This window comes from Pocillopora damicornis, chromosome 12 (genome assembly GCF_964200805.1).
Source record: "Pocillopora damicornis chromosome 12, jaPocDami1.2, whole genome shotgun sequence".
Classification (NCBI taxonomy): domain Eukaryota; kingdom Metazoa; phylum Cnidaria; class Anthozoa; order Scleractinia; family Pocilloporidae; genus Pocillopora; species Pocillopora damicornis.
Genome location: NC_142681.1, coordinates 8,855,448 through 8,883,385, shown reverse-complemented (window position 1 = coordinate 8,883,385; position 27,938 = coordinate 8,855,448). Strand labels below are relative to the sequence as shown.

General features: G+C 38.0%; 2 protein-coding genes and 2 pseudogenes across 4 annotated transcripts; all 4 read left to right on the top strand.

Moving 5' to 3' along the window:
* Nucleotides 1-1,057: 1,057 nt before the first annotated feature.
* LOC149036361 (E3 ubiquitin-protein ligase TRIM45-like) lies at nucleotides 1,058-4,779 on the top strand (annotated as a pseudogene). Its single transcript, XR_016181821.1, has one exon. The product of XR_016181821.1 is annotated as an E3 ubiquitin-protein ligase TRIM45-like (transcript).
* Nucleotides 4,780-5,592: 813 nt separating this feature from the next.
* On the top strand, nucleotides 5,593-18,481 carry LOC113676133 (calcium release-activated calcium channel protein 1-like; annotated as a pseudogene).
* On the top strand, nucleotides 13,633-16,246 carry LOC149036360 (E3 ubiquitin-protein ligase TRIM45-like). The gene has a single exon (XM_089189895.1). It carries the CDS (start codon nucleotides 13,724-13,726, stop codon nucleotides 15,968-15,970), a length of 2,247 nt encoding a protein of 748 aa, XP_089046021.1. The 5' UTR covers nucleotides 13,633-13,723; the 3' UTR covers nucleotides 15,971-16,246.
* A 4,458-nt stretch (nucleotides 18,482-22,939) lies between the features above and the next one.
* On the top strand, nucleotides 22,940-26,859 carry LOC149036359 (E3 ubiquitin-protein ligase TRIM45-like). 2 transcript variants are annotated; one of them, XM_089189897.1, is made up of 2 exons: nucleotides 22,974-24,147; nucleotides 25,492-26,859. In XM_089189897.1, exons 1-2 carry the CDS (start codon nucleotides 23,033-23,035, stop codon nucleotides 26,630-26,632), a joined length of 2,256 nt encoding a protein of 751 aa, XP_089046023.1. In that variant the 5' UTR covers nucleotides 22,974-23,032; the 3' UTR covers nucleotides 26,633-26,859. The 2 variants fall into 2 exon arrangements, with proteins under 2 accessions (XP_089046022.1, XP_089046023.1); XM_089189896.1 differs by lacking the exon at nucleotides 25,492-26,859 and having other exon boundaries at nucleotides 22,940-25,402.
* The last annotated feature ends 1,079 nt before the right edge of the window (nucleotides 26,860-27,938 follow it).

Below are 27,938 nucleotides of genomic sequence, written 5' to 3'. Positions count from 1 at the left end.
AAACAAAACGATCTCTACTGTCTCAAAACGTGAGGGAAAGGGGGGACGAAAAAAAACAGCTCAGTCTAATTTAAGGAAGACGGATTTCTACTCAGTTATAGTATTCAACCACTGGCTACTATGATGTTCCAGCCGCAATCTGTGTTTTGGTCAAGAGTAATACTTGTTGATGGCTGAAGGGTGATCTTGCGTGACAAACATTGAGTAACTTTGCATAATCAGCCATAATTTATGGTGTGTGCTCTTTTCGGCATTTTGCTCAATTCGGCATTTTACCGCCACTTGTGCCGTTTCTAGCGTTTCGAACGTTTGCAATTCATTAAAGCAAATTCGGGGCGTGTGGTTTAGCTGGGTGCGTGTGTGTGTGTGTGTGTTTGTTTTGTTTTTTTCATTTCAGTCATAATTCTAGCAAATCTGAAAAACTACGAAGCTTGCATATACTATAACTTTGGAGGCCAATCATGATTACACTCGCCTTTGAGGAGGAACAGAAATGTGATAACTGTTTACCTCCAAATAAACAAGACAGTTTATAGTCTTCCCTCTCACGCAGCATTCCGCCCATAAATTACGGTCTTGCCTCTGTACTCACCAGTTACGCACAGATTCCGTAGTTCGCCGTAGCTTAGTATTGTACATCTCCACCTTTTTTGGGCTTAAGAGAACTTAAAAAATTGTATAGACGTTACTCAATCGAATTGAAAAACTTAACATACTCATCAGACCTCGTGATGTGATCTTCCAATGAAACAACTGAAAAAAAAAAAATTTTTACATGGTCACGGGTTCCATTTATCGTACACTCCATTAAGTGTTTACTTAATACCTTTCATCACTGCACATAGATCGGGAGTTATCACCTTCTTTCAGTTTATCTCTTGCCTCCTTCTAACATCTATTTTACACTTTATAGAATCGGACCTTTCCCTTCAACGGACCGTTTATGGGCCATAGTCGGCTGATTACCTGGCGCGGTGTCTTAAAAAATGTTTGAATATGAAAGTATTGCGAACCGCACACGATTAGTATTTTAAGGACACAGCCATCAATGTTTTTTTTTCTTTTCTAGGAAATACTGATCCTGTCATAAAGGCCCTAAGAAGTCAGAAATACGTCAAAACATGCCCAATAACGTTACCTCATTGGTCAGATTTTATGAGTGATTTTAAGATTCCTTTCCGCTTGAGGTGGTTTCGCTTTTAACTTTTATCGATATCGTAACTTTCCCTATCTCCGAATCTTGCCATGGATATCAAAACCTTACTAAACAATCTTCATGAAGAGGTCTCCTGTTCTGTGTGTATGAACACATTCACTGTTCCGAAAACGTTGCCATGTTTACATGTCTTCTGCCTGCATTGTTTGAACGGGATTCTTCGAACGAGTGGCCGCCACGATATCATCGCATGCCCTGAATGTCGAAAAGAGATTCAAGTCCCTAGAAGCGGAAATCTTGAGGATCTTCCAACTAACTTTCGCATCAACAGTCTCCTTGACGTGTTGGCTATCAAAGAGTGCAGTGCTACTGGAGTTAAGTGTGGAAATTGCGAAGAGAGCAGCTCCCAAAGCTTTTACTGCTTTCAATGTTGTGCATTCTGGTGCGAGGCTAACTGCATCAGTTTTCACAATGGGATAAAAGCGAATAAGGAACACCGTGTTTTAGCGCTCAAAGACTTTAAAGACCAAGATTTTGAAAATGTTTTGAAGCGACCGGTATTTTGTCACAGCCGTGGCCACGAGAGTAAGAAATTGGAGTTTTTCTGCAAAGATTGCTGTGTTGCAATTTGCCATTCGTGTGTTGCCACTACTCATGACGGTCACGCCAAGACGCTTTTGGAGGAAGCTGCAAATGAAAGAAAATTACAAGCCAAGTCTGCGATCGAAAATCAGAGGAAAACAGCACTGGAGAAGAGACGACAAATTGCTCGACTTGACTCGGATTGCGCCAAAATTCAAGAACATGTCGTCAGTGTAAAGAAAGGCGTGCAACAGTTTGTCGACAACATGATGGCTGTTATCGAGGCACAAAAGCAAGAAACCTTTGATGACTTAGACAACAGAGCTGCAGAGTCCATGCATCGGCTGAGGATACAAAGAGGTGAGATTGAAAAGCAAGTGAAAATAACTGAAACAGGCATCGAAGCTGCTGAGGCAATTCTGCAACGGAATATTAGCGCTGAAATCATTCAGTCAAACAAAATTATAGAAGAAACATTTCAGGGTCAAGTTGAGTCAGCCTATCCTCGCATTGGCAATCAAAGCATTGCAGATTTTGGATTTGTGAGAAATCAACGATTGTTTGATCATGTATGGACTGACAGAATTGGCTTTGTGAAAGTTCTTCCTACTAGTCCAACTGAGTCGAGCGCCTCCGGAAAAGGAATCAGTGAACCGACCATTGGACTAGAGGCAAACATAATGTTGACAACAAGAAATGCCAAAAAAGAACAATGTTATGAAAAGTGTGACTATGTAACAGTTGAGATAAAAAATCAGGATGGCCATGACTGTGCAACGGAGACTCGAGTCCTGGATAACAAAGATGGTAGCTACAAGATCAGCTATTTGGTAAAAAAAACTGGAAAATACCGTGTGTCTGTGAGGATCAATGGAGAGCACATTCGTCAAAGTCCCTTTACTGCTGAAGTAAAACCTAGACAGTTCAGACCCGTTTTATCCTTTGGAAAATATGGTTTGGCCAAGGAAGATTTTTTGTCCCTGGGAAATAGCAGTGAACGAACTCGATGAAATTGCAGTCACTGACATCAGTTACAACAAAGTTCAGGTATTCAGTAGTGATGGAACTTACTTAAGATCATTTGGGTCTATAGGGTGTAGAGAGGGAGAGTTTTACTCGCCTAAAGGGATTGCAATCGATAATGAAAACGGAGTCTTCTTCATAGCAGATTCATTTAATAACCGAATTCAACTTTTCACTGGGCAGGGGGAGTTTCTGAACAAGTTTGGTGAAAAGGGAAATCTTGATCACCAACTCAGCTGTCCTAACGGGTTATCCATCGGTAGTGACGGAAATTGTATTGTGGCTGATAGCGGAAATAAGAAAATTAAGTTATTTTCCCGTAACGGCCAGTTTCTCCGTAGTATAGGCTCTGAGGGTTCTTTTTCTACACCCACTCACTGTATCCAGTATAAGGAATATCTTATAGCGTCAGACTTTGCGGAACACTGTATCAAAGTTTTTGACAAAGCTGGACATTTTCTGTACAAATTTGGAAAGTATGGAACAGGGGACGGGGAGTTCAATGGACCTACTCGTTTGTCAATTAACAAAGCTGAGCACCTGATGGTCTGCGATGCTGATAATAATAGAATTCAGGTGTTTGAGGTGAATGGAAAGTTTCTGGGAAAATTTGGCTCAGAAAAAAAAAAGATTGGACAATTACGTAGACCAATCTCTACAGCAGTCCTCAGTGATGGTAGGATAGTTGTTACTGACTCTCACAATCAGCGGGTTCAGATATTTGAGTAGCCGTATCTTGTTGTCTTATAGTGAAGTGTTATAATAACAGTATCATTAATCTTTCTGATTCTTTAAACATTTTATTGATAGACGTGGAAGCTTCTTGTTACATTTGTAGGTTGAAACTTGAATTTTTAACAATGTTTTACAACGTAAAAGATTACACGCACAAACGAGTTTCAATGGACATAGCTCTGTATCCAAAGAGTTGAGTATTAATATCATATAAGTTTGTTAAGTATATTAGTTTTTTTCTGAAAAAGAATTCAGTTTGATAATTTGTAAAAGGATGTTTACAAGACTCGATCTGGCGATTGTTCATGTACTCTCTGAGATTGACTGTTGAGCTCCAAGGGAGTAGGTAGTGGTCAGGGAATTAAGAATTTGTTCATGCTTAGCGTGCGTATATCGAGTTAGGGATGTACGCGGGAAGTTTGGAGAGCACGAAAAATGCGTAAGAGTAGCTCGAGGCGCAGCCGAAGGCAACTCTAGCTGTTTTAGTGCTCTCCAAACTTCCCAAGTGCATCCATAACTCGACATACGCACAGCTAAAAGCATGAGCAAATTCTTTTATAACAGAGCGACAACAAGGATCTGCGCGAAGAAGCCTTTCATTATGATAAAATTCTCAAATTTAGCGCCGAAATGTCTCTCTAACAAAGAGAGCTTTATTCACCATGTGATTATTTTATCATTTTCAATTTTCAGAGATGAATTTGAAAAAGGAAAAAATGTCAGGTTGTAAATCTAAGACTACTGCAAAATTGTTTCGCTGCACGTAGGCGAATGATGAAGTGCTACTGGATTTGTTTGCATTTGAACAAAATTCTTTCAGTTTGGGGTAAAATTAGTTTACAGACTCAAAACTCCTTTCCATTATACCAAAACTGTAAACTGAACCCGGAAAACGTTGCACTTCTGTATCAGACCTTGTTTTAAATAATTTGTGCTCAGTTAGATCTGAATTTCTTTTGCAATATTAAGATAGGGTCATAAGTAAGTAAGTTTATTAAGAGCACTTCCTGTTATTGTTCTAAAATATTTTATATCTACTACTTTTATAATTTTTTGAATTACAAAGATTGCTTAATCACCAGTAAAAGTCTAAAAGGAACTTTCTATGCACACAATCCTTTCACTTAAATGACCAATTGTCATTTCTCAGACCTGATTGTAGTCATGATGGGATGATTAAGTTCGCGCATGTGAAACATATGAAGCTCCTTTAAAGATTTAAATTTAGCGGTAAGCACTGTAACGTTTATTATGTTGTTACGAATAAATTTAGCTTCGTTAATTGCTTCGCCAGTTTCATCGATCACGGAAGGGGGGCTGAACAATCCTCAGAAAACGAAGTTTAATGGATCAAAAATATGAGTTCGAGATCTTGTGTTACTGCATTCCACTTTAACGTTGGTTCTTTGTCAATAGTGATTGGATTTCTGTGTTTCATTTCCCAAGGCGGATTTTTTAGAACATTTTGTTAGAGCTAGTTTGAAAAACGTTCGAAATCAGTGCCTTTCAGTTCCTGTCTCGCTGAGTTGAGGAGCATCAGCCAAACCTGGAATATTTAAATCTAAGTCTTAAAGCTAAATCCAACCAACTTCAGTTGGAAGCACAATGAGTATCATATATATATATAGACATGCCTGGATTTCCCCGCGTCAGAGTTAGATAATATATAGAGCTGAAAATTAATATGATTGTATTTTGATGATAATGCATGTCGTCATTCCTGCTTTTACCCGAGCGGTCAATGCTATACAGGTCACATTCTGAGCGGAAAATCCTTTGAAGCTGAAGGGTTGGTTATTCTTTCGTCACTTTTCCACGACATGAATAGTGGTTCTGTCACCTGCACTATAACAGGTCAAAAACATCTCTTTCGTTGTTTCAGCATCTCTCCTACGCAACCATTCTAGTTCATGCCTGCAAGGATATTAGCTAATTTACGCAATCATGTTAAAGTTGGATTTGTAAGTTCAGAATCAATTCATGCGAAAACTGAACAGCCTAAATTTCGCTCATATACTCGATTGACTTATGGCCTGAAAGTCAAAATGATGACATTTTAAAATTGCATTTTACGAAACTAAAAGGTTTCGCTTATGATGATTTGGTTTTCAGACTCGAGAGCAGGTGCAAGCCCCATCAAAGCCCAAATTCTTTTTCAAGGTGAAATTGCAATTACTCTTCAAGTAAATAATGGGAAATTATTCCCCTACAAGAAAGCACATCACGTTGATTGGAACTTTTCTAGTTTCTCTAAATATTAACATATTCCACACAAAATTTCCAAATGGTTGCGGTGCTTGTCTTTAAGAGCAGCATATCCTGTGTTTATTATTAAGAGAGTTTTTCAAAGAAGGTATCTGATTGTATGTACTTGCTCTAGACATCTACGAAAAATTAATGATGTTTTCACTTTTTGTTTTGACGCCCATATTATTAAAGGGCGTGACTATACCTGTCACGCAATCACAATCACGTTGATTGGTCAGCGGGTATTACGCCAAAATAAAACAAGGCCATGTAGTACTTACACTCCAAAGAAATCGCCTTGAACAGAGAATGACATCCTGATGGTAATAAAAAATGGGATTAAGCTAACGTAAAGCGCGCAGAAGAAGGGTGTGTTCAAAAATTGACGGTGAAAAGACTCTTTCTCACCCGTGGAGAGTTGAAAGCATCAAGTCGCACATCGGCTCTGATGTCAGGTTTTGCTATGGTAAGTGTTTTAATGCTTCTAATTTTCTAACTTTAGGAAACAGAATACGGCTTAATTGATTGTTTCTAATGTTTATCACAGAAAATGAGCGAGGGAATTTTTATGGAATTTTTTTTTATTAAAGTGTGTTTAGTTATAAATTTAAATAACTTTTATGTGTTAATTCTGATTGTTTATAGCAAGTCCTTGTTGTTGTGAGAAATTTACCTTTTCCACATTTGCATAGCGGTTTTATTTTTTCCATCCGTTGCGGATAGGTTTATTGTATTTGGACTAGTCATTAAATCTTTGCGTGATCTTTTTGTGATGTGGAAGTTGAACATTCAGTTTTATAATACAGCAGAGATGCTATAAGCACCCTGATTGATCACAAACCTATCATTTATTAAACCAGTAAACCATAGAAAATTTTAAATTTACTTTTTTTAAAAGCAGTAGACTTCTCTTTCAATCATTTCCTGGCATAATAATGGAAGAATACTTGAGAAGTTTGTAAATCATGATCTGGAGACAAGTGATTTATAGACTTTTCTTGTCTTCTTACAGCATCCTGCATGGGCCATCAAGCTGGTAAACCGATAGAAGGGGCTGTCTCCTACTTAACCCTTTAACTTCCAGAATTGATTAACATGCGACTTGTTTTCTACAATATCTACACATAATTCAGCAGGCATGTAAGGAGAATAATCAAAATTATCCGGTTAAAGTTGTTATCTTGAACTAACACCAAATTCTCATAACTAATTTACAAGGAAATGTGTAACAGCAAAAGGGGAGAATTAACAATCAGATCTTGGGAGTTAAAAAGATTAAATGGAGCCAGGATAGGGGATGCAACTTATCACGGGTTACATGAAGGGATACTCTGTCCTATAGAGATACAATATTTTTAGCCAGATATAAATAGGGGAGTAGGAAGCTCATTTCCATATTCCATCATGTATAATAGTCATCTGGTGCCCTTGAAGAGAAAGTGGTAAGAAAATGTTACTGCTGTGCTTAATGACCAGACTTTTCATGGATAGTTACTCAAAGGAGGGTGTATTCTAGCAGTTTTATTTTGTTTGGGTGTTTAATGTAGCACCTTTTTGGGAAAAAAGAATTGAAAAGGAAAAGGGTTTTGAGCATAGGGAAGAGTATCCATATGTATATGCAAAACTTCAATGATTATCTCACCATGTGTGTATAAATTATTGTTGCTGTATTATCCTTGGACAGAACACTTCAATGTATTTTCTGTTCTTTCAGGACCTTTTCCCTGTTTAGGTAGCCATGGTGGAAATTCAGGTAGAATCAGGTATACCAGAAGGACTTTTGATAGCATTCAGTGTGATGACTACCATTCTGATCTCAGTTCATGTCTTTGCACTTATGATATCTGTCTATATTTTGCCAAATATTAATGGCGTGGCAAATATTCATCAACAAGGCACCTAAATTTTATGCAATTCTCCACATGAAAAACTTCACACACATTGAAATTGCATGGAATTATCTGAACTGGTCTTGGAACACTTCTCTTTTTAGCCAATATTGCAATACTCTGTTGGGTGAAGTTTTACAATTACAGTAAGCCTGTGGTAGTGGCTGCTTCTGTGGTATTAGTACTGGTATGCATTGTGTTTGTATGGTTTGCTGTGCATTTTTACCGATCTCTTGTCCAACACAAGTATGAAAGATCTTTTCAGGGAGAGATCTTTTTCAACAGATTACAAACCAACTGCACACAGATACAGGGACAGTACCAAGCTCACCAGCAGGCAGTCCATGTCCTAATCATGGGGTTTGAGATTATTTGTATTGCAAAACCCAGTGTGTTACACTTTTTATTGGATGCACCTTATTCTTACTGCACCTCCCAAAACTTAACTTGTAATCCTCCCTTTTTACTGCTTCTCTGTTACTTGTAAATTGTTAAGAGAATTTTAATACCAAAATAATACCCTTTAGCTTATATGTTGTGTTTTCTCGTAATCCTTTTTCTGGATAATCTATTGAAACTGTGAAGGGAAGAGACCTGATAATGACTTTTGGAGGGGTAAGTGACAAATTGATTTAAAAGATTTGAAACTCCCAGAAGTGATTAACTTATATTAACTTTACCTAATAATTTATCCACACATTATCTAGCAAACAGGTAATAAGAATACTCAAACTTATCAGGAAGAAGTTGTTATCTTGATCTAATATAAAAAACATACAAAAAGTTACAAGGAAATGTGTAGCAGATAGAGGGAAGAATTAAGAATGAGATCTTGGGAGTTAAATGGTTAAACCACCACCAGTATTATCAGTGTGTCATCATTGTTGGTCATCATAAGTGCTTTGTGATCTTATTTGCTCTGTCTTTTCTGTGTGGTACTTTTTTGTATTAATGTGGAAGAGTTATAAATTATTGTGGAATGCAGTCATTTGAGTTTTTATATGAATAAGGACTCCCATATAACACTTAAGCATGGAAATGCAAAATTTCTTCTATACTTAGCACAGAACTCTGAATAGTTCTTAAGTGTTTTGTAACACTGTTTATTCTCAGGACATTTACTAAATCAGGGAAGGCTTTATGTATTTGTTTACTATAGCTAGTATGACTGATTTTGCAAACTTAATGTGATTTGGTTCATTTACTTCCATCACCAAGGTGATATATTAATTACAGCCTATTGAATCAAAGTGGTTTATACATGGACAGTGGGAGTATTTGTGTGATAAAAATTGATTGGGAACTGAGGTTGTGTCTATTCTGTTTAGCTGTATTTCTCATTATTTTGACTATAATTTTACATTTCCAAAGGAATTAGTATTATTTACTTTTACTTTATTCAGAACCTGCATCAACAGAATACCTATTTTGAATTGGTAATGATTACTAGAGTATCAAGTAGGTTGTTATACCAAATTTATTAAGTTATCTTACATTACATTTATTAGACACATTTTATATTACAGAAACAAATCTACTGGTAAGCCTGCAAGAAGTAAACAGGTTTTTACTTGGTGAGAAAATTGATGAATTGAATTCTTGCAGGACACTAGGTAAGTCTTTCAAAATGGATCCAGAAGATTCTCCAGATCACAATTGGTTGATTTCTACAATACAAATCTATACACTAGTCAGGCTTCTTTGAACAACTTGTACTCAGTCGTACCCTAGGTATTTCCATGTTTTAGTTTAGGTTTATAATTAGTGTATTAGTTTCAGTCTAAGTTAAAATTTTGGTACGGATATATTGCTTTGCTGATTTCCTTCATTTAAGGACACATATTCATAGGTCAGGTTTTATCGGTTATAAAATTCTTTCACCTCTGGCTTTTGTTGCTATGTAAGTTGCAAAAAAATGGGGAAAACTTAATAAAATGATAATAAATCTACTAAGATTGTTGTTAATTAAGAAATGAATCTTCTGCCTCGTTTATTACTCCTCTTATGTCTTTAAGTTTGCAATGTATGTGGAGATCCACATACATTGAGTGAGATCGCATACGTGAGATCCTGTGCACCAGTGACATTTGTGTAAGTTTCGTGTCTTGTAAGCTTGGGCCACCTGTGCTGTTTCCAGCGTTTCGAACGTTCGATATTCATTGGAGCAAATTCGGGGCGTGTGGGTTGTGTGGGTGGGTGCGTGTGTCTGTTTGTTTTTTCATGGAGATGTAGTTATGCGCCTTGAGTGAGCACTGAAAGTAGTTGAGCCTTTGGAGTGAGCTCTGATTCCCGTCTTATGGCACATGTGGAATGATTCGGAGAGGTGCCCTTCTACTTACGGTGTCGCTCTTCATAGATAACTTTTAAATACGCACTAGTCGCTGATCCACTAGCCCTAGCATCTTCAGAGTTAGGTTGTTTCTATTACGATTTTTAGTCGATTAATGTTCTTTTACACATAGGAATGTTCCATATTCCAGTCATAATTCCAGCAAATCTGAAAAACAACAAAGTTTGCATGTGCTAATACTTTCGAGGATCATGATTACAATTGCCTGTGAGGAAAAACAGAAATCTGATAACTGTTTACCTCAAGGTAAACAAGAAAGTTTAAAGTCTTTCCTCTCAGGCAGCATTCTGCCCATAAATTACTGTCTCGCCTCTGCACTCACCAGTTACACACAGGTTCTGTAGTTCGCCGTAGCTTAGTAAACCTCCTGCCTCTTTTCGGGCCTAAGAGAACTAAAAGAATTGTAGAGACGTTACTCAATTGAATTAGAAACCTGAACATACCTATCAGATCTCGTGACGTGATCTTTAAATGAAACCACTGAAAAAAAATATTATCACATAAACTGCGGTGTTATACAGAGATTTCTGGCCCTGGGGAAAGCTGTAACAACACACGTGGAAAAATTTCGTATTTTTTCACGTGTGTTGATATAGCCAATCAGCTGCTGACACATCACCCGCCTTTGGCGCCACTCGGTCAGGTTGATGACTGAACGGCAAAGCCTTCACGATTCTCAATACAAGATAGTTTGTCGGAACTTTCTCGGATAGTGGCGGTTAAATCGCTAAAAAAATCCGTATCGCTGACAGACAGTGAAGTTCAAACTTTCCTGGAAGGGGAAAATAAACAATGTACCAAAAGAAAAACCGAAAGTTAAGTATTCAGTGGCTTTGGTGTTGGCATTTCTCGCGGCTGAGAATGAAAATCGTCAACTGGAAGGTCTGCCACTGGCCGACTTTGGCCGTTTACCTGAAAGACTTTTTCTGTCGGTGAGGACAAAGTCAATAAATGAGAATTTTGTAAATTGAAAATTACGACCATTGTTGTTTTTGTAATCATGATTCAACGCATTTTTCCATCTTAAGAGTCAGCGCCAACGCACTCTACGATTGTTATTTGGGGATCGTCGATTCATTTATTTTCATTCATTAATTAAGTCGGCTTGTCAGTAAAGGGCTCTTGGGTTTATATGATAAACAAAATAATACATAATTAATTGTAGATATGGAATTTCTCTTCTCGTGTTCAACGCGACATCTCACTCGTTCGCTGCGCTCACTCGTGAGCTATCGAGTTGAACACCCAAAGAGAAATTCCGCATCTACACGCGCCCATGTATTATTCTCTATTTATTGTTTTTTTAGAGGGCACGGTAACGAATCTTGCAATCTGATTGGTTCTTTACCCGGTCAGTATTTTCCTATCTCTGCCCACGGGCCACGGTAACGCTTTCGTGAGTCGCCGAGTACATCCCAACTTTCGTTGTCATTTTTCATAAATATACCTCGTTTTCCGGCTGGGTAGTACTTTTAAGCAAACACGTCGGTCACTACCTCAAGCCGATAAATAACTTATGAATCCTCTCTTTTCTCTCTATCAAATCACTTTGGTTGACAGAAAAATATTGGTTTCAGAATGAATTTTGTATAAACAATAGTGTCATTACGTTGGTTGACAAGCGGCCTAAAAACCGTCTGCAATTAATTTTAATCGTTCACAGAAAGTACCCAGAAAGTTGAAACGTGAGGTATTTGGTTACAGTTAAACTGAACGATGGAACTTTCATTCATTTAATATCTGAATTTTCTCGAGCAATTTGTTCATAGTGAAAGAGCGAGCGAAGTTTTAATTTAAGTTCTACAACAAATATACGCTCCTGGTGAGTCTTTCCGATTCCGTTCAATTTGGGCATTTGTACCTTAAATTGCACAACAGAAATTGAAGGAATTTTTTTTAGAAAAGGCCGCATTACATTCCCTTGTGTCTCGTTGGAGTGTGCCGTTCGAATTTAGTTTTTGTGAAGGAAAGATCAGAGTTAAACACGCCATTACAGCAAACAAACGAGCAAACTCTCACAACTTCAAAATAAAAAAATTGAATTTACTCACAATTACTTTCCTCGCCGTTTACTTAATGAACAGAGGTAAATCTTCGTACATGAATGAATGGTCGATGAGAGTGAATAATACTTTCCGTTAGATCATTAACTGATTTTGAAGAAAACATTGTCGTGACAGTCCTTGCCAAACTGGTTCTGTTTGTTTTCAAATGTTCCTACGCTTTTTTTTTTTCTTGCGCGCTCTCTAATTGACAGGTGTCAGATTGTGACAGATACTTGTAAAAATAATGTTTCAAAGTTTGTTTGGAAGCCTTTTAAATCACCTTTATCGTTACGGAAATGAAAATGTTTCGCTGAGGCATCTCTCTTAAATTTGCATCACCTCTATTTTAACCACCATTTACCCACTCAAAAATTGTTCAGTTTATGGAAGATCTTGCCGTATTTACGTCCACAAATCATTCGGGTTCTTTCGGAAAGAATTTAGTCAAGTTTAAAAACAATAAATATGTTATTTACCGGCTAAGGGTCGGTCCGTATGGTGAAAAACTGTGACCTCGGTCTTGAAAATGCTGCCCTCGGCCTACGGCCTCGGGCAGTATTTTCAAGACCTCGGTCACAGTTTTTCACCATACGGACCTCCCAGCCGGCAAATAACATATATTTATTACATGGTCACGGGTTCCATTTACCGTAAATTCCATTAGGTGTTTTGTAAATTCTAAGTGCGAAATTTTTTCATGTTGATTTTTTCACGTGTTCAAAGTTTATTATTTAGGTCTTGCGAGCCAACGTTTTTACTTATTGTTTCATTAGCACCTTTTTCTTTTCGTTGTTTTTATCGCCACTTTATTTCCGCCCTATTGCTACATCGCATAATTTATCGATATATTTAGATATGTATCACCAATACGCCTGTCTTCATGTTTTTCGCGCTAAGCGCAGTTCAATAGCGTACCGCTATGTTTAGTTTGTCTTTCTCCTTTTCCATTTTTTGGCCACAGCATTTTGCAGTATCAATGTTGGTCTTGCCTGTGGCCGTAATAATGTAAGTGTTTTATAGTCTTCTTTCCGTCGTGTTGTTTGTTATTTCTTTATATCAAATATTGTGAAACTTATGTATTTGTTTATTATTTTAGTTTCAACTAACGTCATTTGACCGTTGAGGAGTTAAACTCATTGCTTTTGTTTCTACACGACGTGGACTCGTTCATTCCGTGGCCACAAATTTCATTTTCCCATAGTGCATGCAGTTTCATGTTTACGCAATACCTTTCATCACTGTTGATAGATCGCAAGTTATTTCCTTCTTTCGGTTTGTTATCTCTTGCTTCCTTGTAACATTTATTTTTACACTTTACAGAATCGTACCTTTCCCTTCAACGGACCGTTTACGGGCCACAGTCGGCTGATTACCTGACGCGGCGCCCTAACCTTTAACTCCCAGAAGTGATTAACACGTAACTTCTCCCCATCATATCCATACATTATCCAGCCGACATGCAATGAGGATATTCAAACTTATCAGGTAGACGTTGGTGGTCCTGATCTAACACCAAATTCTCGTGACTTATTTACAAGGAAATGTGGGGCAGCTAGAGGAGAGAACAGATAGTCAGATTCTGATTTTATGAATAATTTTAAGATTCTTCCGCTTGAGGTGGCTTGAGGTGGCTTGAGGTGGTTTCGCTTTTAACTTTTCTCGCTGTCGTAATTTTTCTCTATCTCCGAATCTTGCCATGGACATCAAAACCTTACTAGACAATCTTCATCAAGAGGTCTCCTGTTCTGTGTGTATGAACACATTCACTGATCCGAAAACGCTGCCGTGTTTACATGTCTTTTGCCTGCAATGTTTGAACGGGATTCTTCGAACGAGTTGCCGCCACAATATCATCGCATGCCCTGAATGTCGGAAAGAGATTCAAGTTCCTAGAAGTGGAAATCTTGAGGATCTTCCAACTAACTTTCGCATCAACCGTCTCCTTGACGTGTTGGCCATCAAAGAGTGCAGTGTTATTGGAGTTAAGTGTGGGAATTGCGAAGAGAGCAGCTCCCAAAGCTTTTACTGCTTCCAATGTTGTGCTTTCTGGTGCGAGGCTAACTGCATCAGTCTTCACAATGGAATAAAAGCGAATAAGGAACACCGTGTATTAGCGGTCAAAGACTTTAAAGACCAAGATTTTGAAAATGTTTTGAAGCGACCGGTATTTTGTCGCAGCCGTGGCCACGAGGGTAAGGAATTGGAGTTTTTCTGCAAAGATTGCTGTGTTGCAATTTGCCATTCGTGCGTTGTCACTACTCATGACGGACACGCCAAGATGCTTTTGGAAGAAGCTGCAAATGAAAGAAAATTACAAGCGAAGTCTGCGATCGAAAATCAGAGGAAAACAGCATTGGAGAAAAGACGTGAAATTGCTCGACTTGACTCGGACTGCGCCAAAATTCAAGAACACGTCGCCAGTGTAAAGAAAAGCGTGCAACAGTTTGTAGACAACATGATGGCTGTTATCGAGGCACAAAAGCAAGAAACCTTTGATGACTTAGACAACAGAGCTGCAGAGTCCATGCATCGGCTGAGGATACAAAGAGGTGAGATTGAAAAGCAAGTGAAAATAACTGAAACAAGCATCGAAGCTACTGAGGCAATTCTTCAACGGAACATTAGCGCTGAAATCATTCAGTCAAACCAAATTATAGAAGAAACATTTCAGGGTCAAGTTGAGTCAGCCTATCCTCTCATTGGCAATCCCAGCATTGCAGATTTTGGATTTGTGAGAAATCAACGATTGTTTGATCATGTATGGACTAACAGAATTGGCTTTGTGAAAGTTCTACCGACAAGTCCAACTGAGTCGAGCGCCTCCGGAAAAGGAATCAGTAAGCCGATCATTGGACTAGAAGCAAACATAATGTTGACAACAAGAAATGCTAAAGGAGAACAATGTTATGAAGAACGTGACTATGTAACAGTTGAGATCAAAAATCAGGAAGGCCATGACTGTGCAACGGAGACTCGAGTCCTGGATAACAAAGATGGTAGCTACAAGATCAGCTATTTTGCAAAAGACACCGGAAAATGCCGTGTGTCTGTGAAGGTTAATGGAGAGCACATTCGTAACAGTCCCTTTGCTACTAAAGTAAAACCTAGACAGTTCAGACCCGTATTATCCTTCGGAAAATATGGTTCGGTCATGGAAGATTTTAGATGTCCCTGGGGAGTAGCAGTGAACGAACGCGATGAAATTTTAGTCACTGACAATGATAACAACAGGGTCCAATTATTTAGTAGTGATGGAACTTACTTAAGATCATTTGGGTCTAAGGGGGATAAAGAGGGAGAGTTTAACTCGCCTATAGGGGTTGCAATCGGTAATGAAAACGGAATCATCTTCATAGCAGATTCAGCTAATCATCGAATTCAACTTTTCAGTGGGCGGGGGGAGTTTCTGAGCAAGTTTGGTGGAAAGGGAAATCTTGATCACCAACTCAGCTATCCTTACGGGTTATCCATCGGTAGTGACGGAAATTGTATTGTGGCTGATAGCGGAAATAAGAAAATTAAGTTATTTTCCCGTAACGGCCAGTTTCTCCGTAGTATAGGCTCTGAGGGTTCTTTTTCTACACCCATTCACTGTATCCAGTATAAGGAATATCTTATAGCGTCAGACTTTGCGGAACAGTGTATCAAAGTTTTTGACAAAGCTGGACATTTTCTGTACAAATTTGGAAAGTATGGAACAGGGGACGGAGAGTTCAATGGACCTTATCATTTGTCAATTAACAAAGCTGAGCACCTGATGGTCTGTGATGCAAACAATCATAGAATTCAGGTGTTTGAGGTGAATGGAAAGTTTCTAGGAAAGTTTGGCTCAGAAGGAAAAAAGATAGGACATTTTACTGGACCATCTTCTTTAGCAGTCCTCAGTGATGGTAGGATAGTTGTTACTGACTTTCACAATCATCGGGTTCAGATATTTGAGTAGCCGCATGTTATGAAGTGTTATAATAGTAGCATCACTAATCTTTCGATTCTTTAAACATTTTATTGACTCATGTGAAAGCTTGTCACATTTGTAGGTTGAAACTTGAATTTTTAACAATGTTTTGCAACGTGCGCTCTAATTGTAGCCAAGAAGATTACACGCACAAACGATTTTCAAAGGACATGGCTCTGTATCCACAGAGTTGAGTATTAATATCATAATGGTTTGTTGACTACATTAGTTTTTTTTCTTAAAAAGAAGAATTCAGTTTGATAATTTGTAAAAGGATGTTTACAAGACTCGATTTGGTGATTCATTATGTACTCTTTGAGATTGATTGTTGAACTCCAAGGTAAAAGGTAGTGGTTAGGGAATGGATTTTTTCTGATTTTGTTGCTGTGTTAATCGTTTTTGCCAACAGGCTTTTGGCATTTAATCGAGAGTAGCACGGAATTGTTTCTCTACTTAGAAGAGTTTGAGTCAACAAGTAATAATTCTATCATTTATAATTTTCAGTAACGTGAATAGAAAAGAAAACAGAAAAACTGAAAAAGTCAGGTAGTGAATCAAAATCAATCAATATTGAAACTTTCTAGCTGCACGTAGGCATCTTATGCAGTGCTACTGGATTTGTTTGTATTTGTATAAAACTCTTTAAGTTTGGGATAATTGAACTTTACAAACTCAAAACTTCTTTTCATGACTGTAAATTGCCTGAGAACGTTGTACCTTGTTTTAAATAATTTGTGCTTAGTTAGATCTCAATTTCTTTTACAATACTAAGATAAGATTGGTGTAATATTAGTTTATTGAGAGCACTTCCTGTTATTATTCTGACATATTTTATATCTATTACTTTTGTGCTTTTTCAATTTTTTAATATTGCTTAATCACCGGCTAAAGTTTAAAAGGAACTTTTTATGTACACAGTCCTTTCACCTAAATGACCAATTGTCGTTTCTTAGACCCAATTTTAATCATAATGGGATGATCAAGTTCGTACATGTGAAACATATGTAGCTCTTTTGAAGATTTAAATTTAGTTGTTAGCACTGTAACATTTATAATGTTGTTACCAATAAATTTGGCCTCTTTAATTGCTTCGCCTGTTTCATCGAATCACGGAAGGGGGTCTGAACAATCCTCAGAAAACGAAGTTTAATGGATTAAAAATTTGGGTTAGAGATCTTGTGTTGCTACATTGATTGGATTACCGTGTGTCATTTCTCAAGTCTGGGTGCAAAAGTAAACATTTGGTAGCGTTCAAGAAACGTTCGACATCAGCGCCTTTTATTTCCTGTATCACCGAGTTGATGAGCCATCAGCCAAAACTGGAATATTTAAATTTAAGACTTAAAGCTAAGTTTAACCAACTGCGGTTCGAAGCCCAAGTGAGTATCCAATATATATAGACATGTCTGGATTTTCCCCGCGTCAGCGTTAGATAATATATAGAGTTAAAAATCGATATGATTGTATTTTGATGGTAATGCATGTCGTCATTCCTGCTTTTTCCCGAGCGGTCAATACTATACAGGTCACATTCTGAGCGGAAAATCCTATAAAGCTGAAGGGTTGGTCACTTTTTCGTCACTTTTCTACGACATGAAGTGTGGTTTAGTCACCTGGACTAATATTCAAATAATATTCTAGTTCATGCCTGCAAGGACGTTAGCTATTGCACGCAATCATGATAAAGTTAGATGATCTGTAAGTTCAGAATCATTTCATGTAAAAACTGGACGGACTAAATTTAGCTCATATACTCGATTGACTTGTGGACTGAAAGTCAAAATGATGACATTTTAAAGTTGCATTTTACGAAATCAAAAGGCTTCGATTACAAATGACTCGAAAGTAGGTTCAAGCCCCATCAAAGATTAAATTGTTTTTTCAGGCTGATATTGCAGTAACTTCATCGGTTTTCTCTTCAAAGCAAGCAAATCATGAGAAATTGTTCTCCTACAAGAAAGCACATCCCGTTGATTGGAACTTTTCTCGTTTCTTTTAATATTAGCGGTATTCAACACGAAATTTTCAAATAGTAGTGGTGCTTGTCTTTAAGAGCAGCATATCCTATGTTTTATTAATAAGAGAATCTTTCAAAGGAGATGTCTGATTATGTTTATTTGTTTGAGACATCCATGGAAAATGAACGATGTCTTTACTTCTTTTCGTTTTGAAACATCCATAATGTTAGAAATTGTATGGATTTTCTCAACTGGTCTTGGAACACTTCTCTTTTTAGCAGAGATTGCAATACTCTGTTGGGTGAAGTTTTACAATCACAGTGAGCCTGCGGCAGTGGTTGCTTCTGTGGTATTAGTACCTGTATGCATTGTGTTGGTATGGTTTGCTGTGCATTTTTACCGATCTCTTGTCCAACACAAGTATGAAAGATCATTTCAGGGAATTAAAGAACTTCAACAGATTGCAAACCAACTGTAAAAAGATACAGGGACGGCACCAAGCTCACCAGTAGGCAGTCCATGACCTTATCACAGGGTTTGAAGTTGTTTGTATGGCACAAACCCAGTGTGTTATGCTTTTTATTGGCATGCTCCTTGTTCTAACTGCACCTCCCAAAACTCTAACTTGCAATCCTGTCTTTTTATTACTTCTGCGTTCCTTGTAAATTGTTAAGAGAATTTTTTTTCTCAAGATTATACCCTTTAGCTTATACGTTGTGTTTTCTTGTAACCTTTTTTTCTGGATAATCTATGTAAACTGTCAAAGGATGAGATATAATAGTCGCGTTTTCTCTATTCCCTATTTTCAAAATAGTGGACAATCGGGAAAGTGAATGGCTCATTGTGAAATAGGAAAACTGACATCTGTGCTGGATAGAGGCTCAGCGTAAAGTAAGTATCAGTCCACGTTTATTTATACAATCACATAAATACCGCAAAGGCAGCAACAAGAAAAAATTATAATGGTGACAGCAAACTCTGGAGTACAGTTTTATGATCACTGGTGTAATTTACAGATGTGTGCCAGCTGCCCGTCAGGAAAAACCCCCTTTCCATCTGAGGAGGAAACCTGAACCCTCCCGAATGCAGAGCCAGACACTGAACATGAACCTCGAGGTAGAGAGGTTGAACTAACGCATATAAATACAAACTGTAAATACATTACGCACCACCTATAATCAAACTGAAATGCACGCAAAGAAAATTGGTGTAAATTAAAAGAAATGTATTGTAGAAGAAAGCACCAATGCCAGCAGCGATGTCAGCTTAGAGTGATTTGCCTTAGTAAAATCCCGCCATTTTATTCCCATGTCTACATGGAAAAGTAGAAAAACTGTCGAAAAGTTATAACCTTGAAAATAATAATTTGCTGCTCTTCTTAGAACCGCGGCAAATAACACTTTTAGAGGGATACGTTACAAATTGATGTAAAACAATAGAAACTCCCACAAGTGATGAACATATAACTTTACCTTATAATATCCATACGTCATCCAACAAACAGGTAATGAGAATAATCAAACTTATCAGGAAGAAGTGTTACTTTGATCTAACATCAAAAACCTACAAAACACGACAAGGAAATGTGTGGCAGGTAGAGGGGAAAATTAACAATCAGATCTTGGGAGTTAAAGGGTTAAACCACCACCGTTATTATCAGAGTGTCGTCATCATTGTTGGTTATAGTAAGTCCATTGCGATCTTATTTGCTCTGACTTTTCTGTGGGGTACTTTTACTTTACCCCGAAAGGTAACTACATGTAACATCTGATCTCTCCTTACAATGTCACCCCTGAATCAAACTTTAAGGTCATGAGAATAAAGGAAATGATCATCAACTGAAGAAGTTCTTTCTTTCTCTTTATTGTTAAACAAATTCTCCTTGTCAGCACCTTAGGAAACATGTAAAGAACAGTTTGGAGAATATGCATACTGATGTTTAAGGGTGTGAAGTGTTGCTCAGTAAGTTTAAGTCCAAAGTTTTGTTTTTGTAATTTGTTTATGATAAACCCTTTCTTGTCACTAGACACCTTTGACATCGCTGATCTTGACAGTACACAGGAGATTTCTTTGCATGTCAAAAACAGCTTTCCAGGTGATTTTGCCGACAAAGAGTAAGATTCTAGACTACTTAGCATTTGACTGTGACAGTGCAGGCATCACCCTGCTGAGGGAGAATGGAGGAATATTCCATTGCAAAATTGTGAAAAAATGGAGTAGCTAAGACATGCATGCCTTTGCTCTAAGCAAGAGTTTCAGCTGCTGGAAAGTGTTTGAAGCCAGTACAAAGGGAACAAGGATTACATCATATTTACAAAAATAACTACTGGTTATTTTTCAGGTACCTTACTGTCAAGCAGCAGTTTGTTATCTCAGAATCAATAGTTTTAAATCAGAAAAACAATATCAACCTAAGAACATGAGAAATAATTTGTTTGCGCGAGTCTCGCACTCAATGTGTAACGGTGCGTAACTTGAGCTCCTTAAAGTGTACATATTCTAACCCAGCTTAGTTAATACTCAGGCTGCTTTGTTTTCATCTAGATGGCGACAATTTTTCCAACAGAGCAATAACGACAGCGAGATCTTATAATGAAAATATTATATGTTTATTGTAAATGGTTCTGCGCGGTAAACGAAAAATCTTTTAAGGGAGAGATAATACAAATGTTACGAAAAGCTAACATAGAAATAATATCCACAGTTTACAAAAGTTTGAAGAAGGGAAGAAAGTGATCATTTAGGAAATTATTTACATACTAAAAACACCTCTCTCTCCCATTTCGTCCTGTTTAGATTAATTTGCGTACTAACAATATCAGAATACTTATTACTTAACAGCACACCTGCAATTAACCTAGTTTTACTTATAGAACTAAATCAAGTTGTTTAGAGGTATCGAGAACCCCGTCAGTTATTTGCTGGTGATCCTCTGCGCACATTCTTTTCAAAACGAGGAAAGAACTTGTCTTGGTCTCCAAATCTATTTTCATTTTTCCTTTGTAACTCTCCCTCGATATCTATCCGGCACTGGTGGGTGTTTACTCTGGGGAGCTCGTCCCATTTTCCCGCGTAAACCGTGTTCAACAGCTTTTCCTCAGCAAATGCTTCCCTGTCGCTCAACTATTATCACAGCCTTCCCTATCCATGATTAGGAATGTCATCACTTCCTCAGCAAGCACCTCCAAAATGTATCTGTGGAAAGAAAACTCGTATATAGTATCGGTTTAACCAAAAGTTCATTTCTCCAGGTGTGGCGCACACATACCTCTCCCTGTTGTATTTTTTTTTTCTGCAAGAGTCCTGCAGACCCCAACATTGCAAGGATGGAAACACTTTTCATGATAGAGTGACTACTACTCTCGTACTCTTTCTGGCATCCTATTTAGCACGTATGGAAAGTCTGTATGTATATGTTAACGTAATGTTACGTGATATTTGCTTCTCGCGCTCTAGTCGGCACGCGTAATAAACCTGCTTGTAACATTTTATCAGGTAACTACTTTCTTATTCTCTGTGGCACTCTGTTCGGCATGGAGAGAAAATATGCAAGCCTTTTCTAGTAGGAATGACTACTAATTTCTTATTCTTTCTGGCACTCTATTCGACATGGAGAGAAAATAAGCATATAAAATCTTTGCAGGTGAAAATGACTACAACCATTTTTTCTTTCTTTCTCGCACTCTATTTGGCACGCACAGAAAAATCTGCATATAATCTCCTCCTCTACCAATATTTATATCATGAAGACTTGTCCCAAGTCTTGCACTTCATCTCTGTTTGGCACTCACAAAAAGCCTATATGTAATTTTGCTTTTCAAATAAGAATGACTACTACTCTCTTTCCTTTCAGAAAGTTTTTCCTTTCAGGCAGCTTTCTGCCCATAAATTACGGTCTTGCCTCTGCGCTTATCAGTTGCGCACAGGTTCGCCGTAGCTTAGTATTGCACACCTCTTGCCTCTTTTCTGATCTAAGAGAATCTAAAGAATTGTATAGACGTTGCTCAATTGAATTGAAAACCTGAACATATCCATCAGACCTCGTGAAGTGATCTTCCAATGAAACAACTGAAACAAAAAATGTATTACATGGGTTATTACCACGGGTTATTATCACAGGTTCCATCGACCGTAAACTCCATGAAGTGTTTACTTAATACCTTTCATCACTGCTCATTGATCGCAACTTATTACCTTCTTTCAGTTTACACTCTCTTACCTCCTTGTAACATCATCGGACCGTTTACGGGCCACAATCGGCTGATTACCTGGCGCAGTGCCTTAAAAGATGTCTGGATACGAAAGTATGGCGAACCGCAAACGATTAGTAATTTAAGGAGACAGTCATCAATGTTTTTTTTCCTGTGTAGGAAATACTGATCCTGTCACTAAGGCCCCAAGAAGTCAGCAGTACGTCAAAACATGCCCAATAACGCTACCTCATTGGTCAGATTTTATGTAATGTTTAAAAAACGAGCAGGAGTGTTTTATCGGGTTTTTGACCCGATAAAACACGTGCTGCGAGTTTTTTGAACGGCCTCAAAAACATTCTTGGAAAAGCGTGTGTCAAGAGAGTTCATAACAATTATGCTTTTGTGAACGTTAGAAATTAGCATACGAGAAAAACATGATCTTGAATTCGAAGTTTCAGATGATGTATTGTCTAATATGCCTTTACCAGATTACAGTACTAATGGAATAGAGAATTTTTCCAGATGTGTATTTCACAATTGTACTATTAATTTTGGTGCAAAAGTAAATTTACTGTGTGAAATTTGTTGAAAGAACTTTAAATATGTTCCCACCATTTGTTGTGTCAGTTTCTGTGTTGATAATTAATTAATATTCATAAGTCACGTGCAGCGTCTTTATCTCTGATAAAACACCGCATACTAATAAGGATGAGGTTTATCGATATAAAGTCACTGCACGTGATGTATTATCTACCATTTGATAGGTTAATGGGGTTATGAATTATAAATGAGTTTTTGAAGAGTGATTTTAAGATTCTCTTCCGCTTGAGGTGGCTTGAAGTGGTTTCGCTTTTAACTTTTCTCTCTGCCGTAATTTTTCTCTATCTCCGAATCTTGCCATGGATATCAAAACCTTACTAAACAATCTTCATGAAGAGGTCTCCTGTTCTGTGTGTATGAACACATTCACTGATCCGAAAACGCTGCCGTGTTTACATGTCTTTTGCCTGCATTGTTTGAACGGGATTCTTAGAACGAGTGGCCGCCACGATATCATCGCATGCCCTGAATGTCGAAAAGAGATTCATGTTCCTAGAAGTGGAAATCTTGAGGATCTTCCAACCAACTTTCGCATCAACAGTCTCCTTGACGTGTTGGCCATCAAAGAGTGCAATGCTACTGAAGTCAGGTGTGGAAATTGCGAAGAGAGCAGCTCCCAAAGCTTTTACTGCTTTCAATGTTGTGCTTTCTGGTGTGAGGCTAACTGCATCAGTCTTCACAATGGAATAAAAGCGAATAAGGAACACCGTGTATTAGCGCTCAAAGACTTTAAAGACCAAGATTTTGAAAATGTTTTGAAGCGACCGGTATTTTGTCGCAGCCGTGGCCACGAGGGTAAGGAATTGGAGTTTTTCTGCAAAGATTGCTGTGTTGCAATTTGCCATTCGTGTGTTGCCACTACTCATGACGGTCACACCAAGATGCTTTTGAAAGAAGCTGCAGATGATCGAAAATTACTTGCGAAGTCTGCGATCGAGAAACAGAAGAAAACAGCATTGAAGAAAAGGCGAGAAATTGCTCGACTTGACTCGGACTGCGCCAAAATTCAAGAACATGTCGCCAGCGTAAAGAAAAGCGTGCAACAGTTTGTTGACAGTACGATGGCGGTTATCGAGGCACAAAAGCAAGAAACCTTTGATGACTTAGACAACAGAGCTGCAGAGTCCATACATCGCCTGAAGATACAAAGAAGTGAGATTGAAAAACAAGTGAAAATAACTGAAACAGGCATCGAAGCTACTGAGGCAATTCTGCAACGGAATATTAGCGCTGAAATCATACAATCAAACAAAATTCGAGAAGTAACATTTCAGGGTCAAGTTGAGTCAGCCTATCCTCCCATTGGCAATCAAAGCATTACAGATTTTGGATTTGTAAGAAATCAAAGATTGTTTGATCATGTATGGACTGACAGAATTGGCTTTGTGAAAGTTCTTCCTACTAGTCCAACTGAGTCGAGCGCCTCCAGAGAAGGAATCAGCGAGCCGACCGTTGGACTAGAAGCAAACATAATGTTGACAACAAGAAATGCTAAAGGAGAACAATGTTATGAAGAACGTGACTATGTAACAGTGGAGATTAAAAATCAGGATGGCCATGACTGTGCAACGGAGACACGAGTCCTGGATAACAAAGATGGTAGCTACAAGATCGGCTATTTTGCGAAAGAAACCGGAAAATACGGTGTGTCTGTGAAGGTCAATGGTGAGCACATTCGAAACAGTCCCTTTGCTGCTGAAGTAAAACCCAGACAGTACAGGCCCGTGTTATCCTTCGGAAAACATGGTGCGGCCAAGGAAGATTTTACATATCCCTGGGGAGTAGCAGTGAACAAACGCGATGAAATTGTAATCACTGACAGTTGTAACAACAGGGTCCAGGTATTCAGTAGTGATGGAACTTACTTAAGAACATTTGGGTCTAAGGGGGATAAAGAGGGAGAGTTTGACTCGCCTATAGGGGTTGCAATCGGTAATGAAAACGGAATCATCTTCATAGTAGATACAGCTAATCATCGAATTCAACTTTTTAGTGGGCAGGGGGAGTTTCTGAGCAAGTTTGGTGGAAAGGGAAATCTTGATTACCAACTCAGCTGTCCTTACGGGTTATCCATCGGTAGTGACGGAAATTGTATTGTGGCTGATACCGAAAATAAGAAAATTAAGTTATTTTCCCGTAACGGCCAGTTTCTCCGTAGTATAGGCTCTGAGGGTTCTTTTTCTGCACCCATTCACTGTATCCAGTATAAGGAATATCTTATAGCGTCAGACTTTACGGAACACTGTATCAAAGTTTTTGACAAAGCTGGACATTTTCTGTACAAATTTGGAAAGTATGGAACAGGGGACGGAGAGTTCAATAGACCTTATCATTTGTCAATTAACAAAGCTGAGCACCTGATGGTCTGTGATGCAGACAATAATAGAATTCAGGTGTTTGAGGTGAATGGAAAGTTTCTAGGAAAGTTTGGCTCAGAAGGAAAAAAGATAGGACAATTTATTGGACCATCTTCTTTAGCAGTCCTCAGTGATGGTAGGATAGTTGTTACTGACTTTCACAATCATCGGGTTCAGATATTTGAGTAGCCGCATGTTATGAAGTGTTATAATAGTAGCATCACTAATCTTTCGATTCTTTAAACATTTTATTGACTCATGTGAAAGCTTGTCACATTTGTAGGTTGAAACTTGAATTTTTAACAATGTTTTGCAACGTGCGCTCCAATTGTAGCTAAGAATTGATTGTTTGATCATGTATGGAATGACAGAATTGGCTTTGTGAAAGTTCTTCCTACTAGTCCAACTGAGTCTAGCGCCTCCGGAGAAGGAATCAGTAAGCCGACCATTGGACTAGAAGCAAACATAATGTTGACAACAAGAAATGCTAAAGGAGAACAATGTTATGAAGAACGTGACTATGTAACAGTGGAGATCAAAAATCAGGAAGGCCATGACTGTGCAACGGAGACTCGAGTCCTGGATAACAAAGATGGTAGCTACAAGATCAGCTATTTTGCAAAAGACACCGGAAAATGCCGTGTGTCTGTGAAGGTTAATGGAGAGCACATTCGTAACAGTCCCTTTGCCACTAAAGTAAAACCTAGACAGTTCAGACCCGTATTATCCTTCGGAAAATATGGTTCGGTCATGGAAGATTTTAGATGTCCCTGGGGAGTAGCAGTGAACGAACGCGATGAAATTTTAGTCACTGACAATGATAACAACAGGGTCCAATTATTTAGTAGTGATGGAACTTACTTAAGATCATTTGGGTCTAAGGGGGATAAAGAGGGAGAGTTTAACTCGCCTATAGGGGTTGCAATCGGTAATGAAAACGGAATCATCTTCATAGCAGATTCAGCTAATCATCGAATTCAACTTTTCAGTGGGCGGGGGGAGTTTCTGAGCAAGTTTGGTGGAAAGGGAAATCTTGATCACCAACTCAGCTATCCTTACGGGTTATCCATCGGTAGTGACGGAAATTGTATTGTGGCTGATAGCGGAAATAAGAAAATTAAGTTATTTTCCCGTAACGGCCAGTTTCTCCGTAGTATAGGCTCTGAGGGTTCTTTTTCTACACCCATTCACTGTATCCAGTATAAGGAATATCTTATAGCGTCAGACTTTGCGGAACAGTGTATCAAAGTTTTTGACAAAGCTGGACATTTTCTGTACAAATTTGGAAAGTATGGAACAGGGGACGGAGAGTTCAATGGACCTTATCATTTGTCAATTAACAAAGCTGAGCACCTGATGGTCTGCGATACAAACAATCACAGAATTCAGGTGTTTGAGGTGAATGGAAAGTTTCTAGGAAAATTTGGCTCAGTAGGAAAAAAGATAGGACAATTTACTGGACCATCTTCTTTAGCAGTCCTCAGTGATGGTAGGATAGTTGTTACTGACTTTCACAATCATCGGGTTCAGATATTTGAGTAGCCGCATGTTATGAAGTGTTATAATAGTAGCATCACTAATCTTTCGATTCTTTAAACATTTTATTGACTCATGTGAAAGCTTGTCACATTTGTAGGTTGAAACTTGAATTTTTAACAATGTTTTGCAACGTGCGTTCTAATTGAAGCCAAGAAGATTACACGCACAAACGATTTTCAAAGGACATGGCTCTGTATCCACAGAGTTGAGTATTAATATCATAATGGTTTGTTGACTACATTAGTTTTTTTCTTAAAAAGAAGATGTTTACAAGGCTCGATTTGGTGATTCATTATGTATTCTTTGAGATTGATTGTTGAACTCCAAGGTAAAAGGTAGTGGTTAGGGAATGGATTTTTTCTGATTTTGTTGCTGTGTTAGTCGTTTTTGCCATAGGCTTTTGACATTTAATCGAGAGTAGCACGGAATTGTTTCTCTACTTAGAAGAGTTTGAGTCAACAAGTAATAATTCTATCATTTATAATTTTCAGTAACGTGAATAGAAAAGAAAACAGAAAAACTGAAAAAGTCAGGTAGTGAATCAAAATCAATCAATATTGAAACTTTCTAGCTGCACGTAGGCATCTTATGCAGTGCTACTGGATTTGTTTGTATTTGTATAAAACTCTATAAGTTTGGGATAATTGAACTTTAAAAACTCCAAACTTCTTTCTATTACTGTAAATTGCCTGAGAACGTTGTACCTTGTTTTAAATAATTTCTACTTAGTTAGATCTCAATTTCTTTTACAATACTAAGATAAGATTGGTGTAATATTAGTTTATTGAGAGCACTTCCTGTTATTATTCTGACATATTTTATATCTATTACTTTTGTGCTTTTTCAATTTTTTAATATTGCTTAATCGCCGGCTAAAGTTTAAAAGGAACACAGTCCTACACAGTACACAGTCCTTTCACCTAAATGACCAATTGTCGTTTATTAGACCTAATTTTAATCATAATGGGATGATCAAGTTCGCACATGTGAAACATATGTAGCTCTTTTGAAGATTTAAATTTAGCTGTTAGCACTGTAACATTTATAATGTTGTTACCAATAAATTTGGCTTCTTTAATTGCTTGGCCTGTTTCATCGAATCACGGAAGGGGGTCTGAACAATCCTCAGAAAACGAAGTTTAATGGATTAAAAACTTGGGTTAGAGATCTTGTGTTGCTACATTGATTGGATTACCGTGTGTCATTTCCCAAGTCTGAGTGCAAAAGTAAACATTTGGTAGCGTTCAAGAAACGTTCGACATCAGCGCCTTTTATTTCCTGTATCACCGAGTTGATGAGCCATCAGCCA

Coding starts and splice junctions, on each gene's coding strand:
- LOC149036360 (XM_089189895.1), top strand. CDS start 13,724: ATGGACATCAAAACCTTACTAGACAATCTTCATCAAGAGGTCTCCTGT.
- LOC149036359 (XM_089189897.1), top strand. CDS start 23,033: ATGGATATCAAAACCTTACTAAACAATCTTCATGAAGAGGTCTCCTGT. Junction 24,148..25,491: donor CTTCCTACTAGTCCAACTGA/GTCGAGCGCCTC, acceptor TCTTCCTACTAG/TCCAACTGAGTCTAGCGCCT.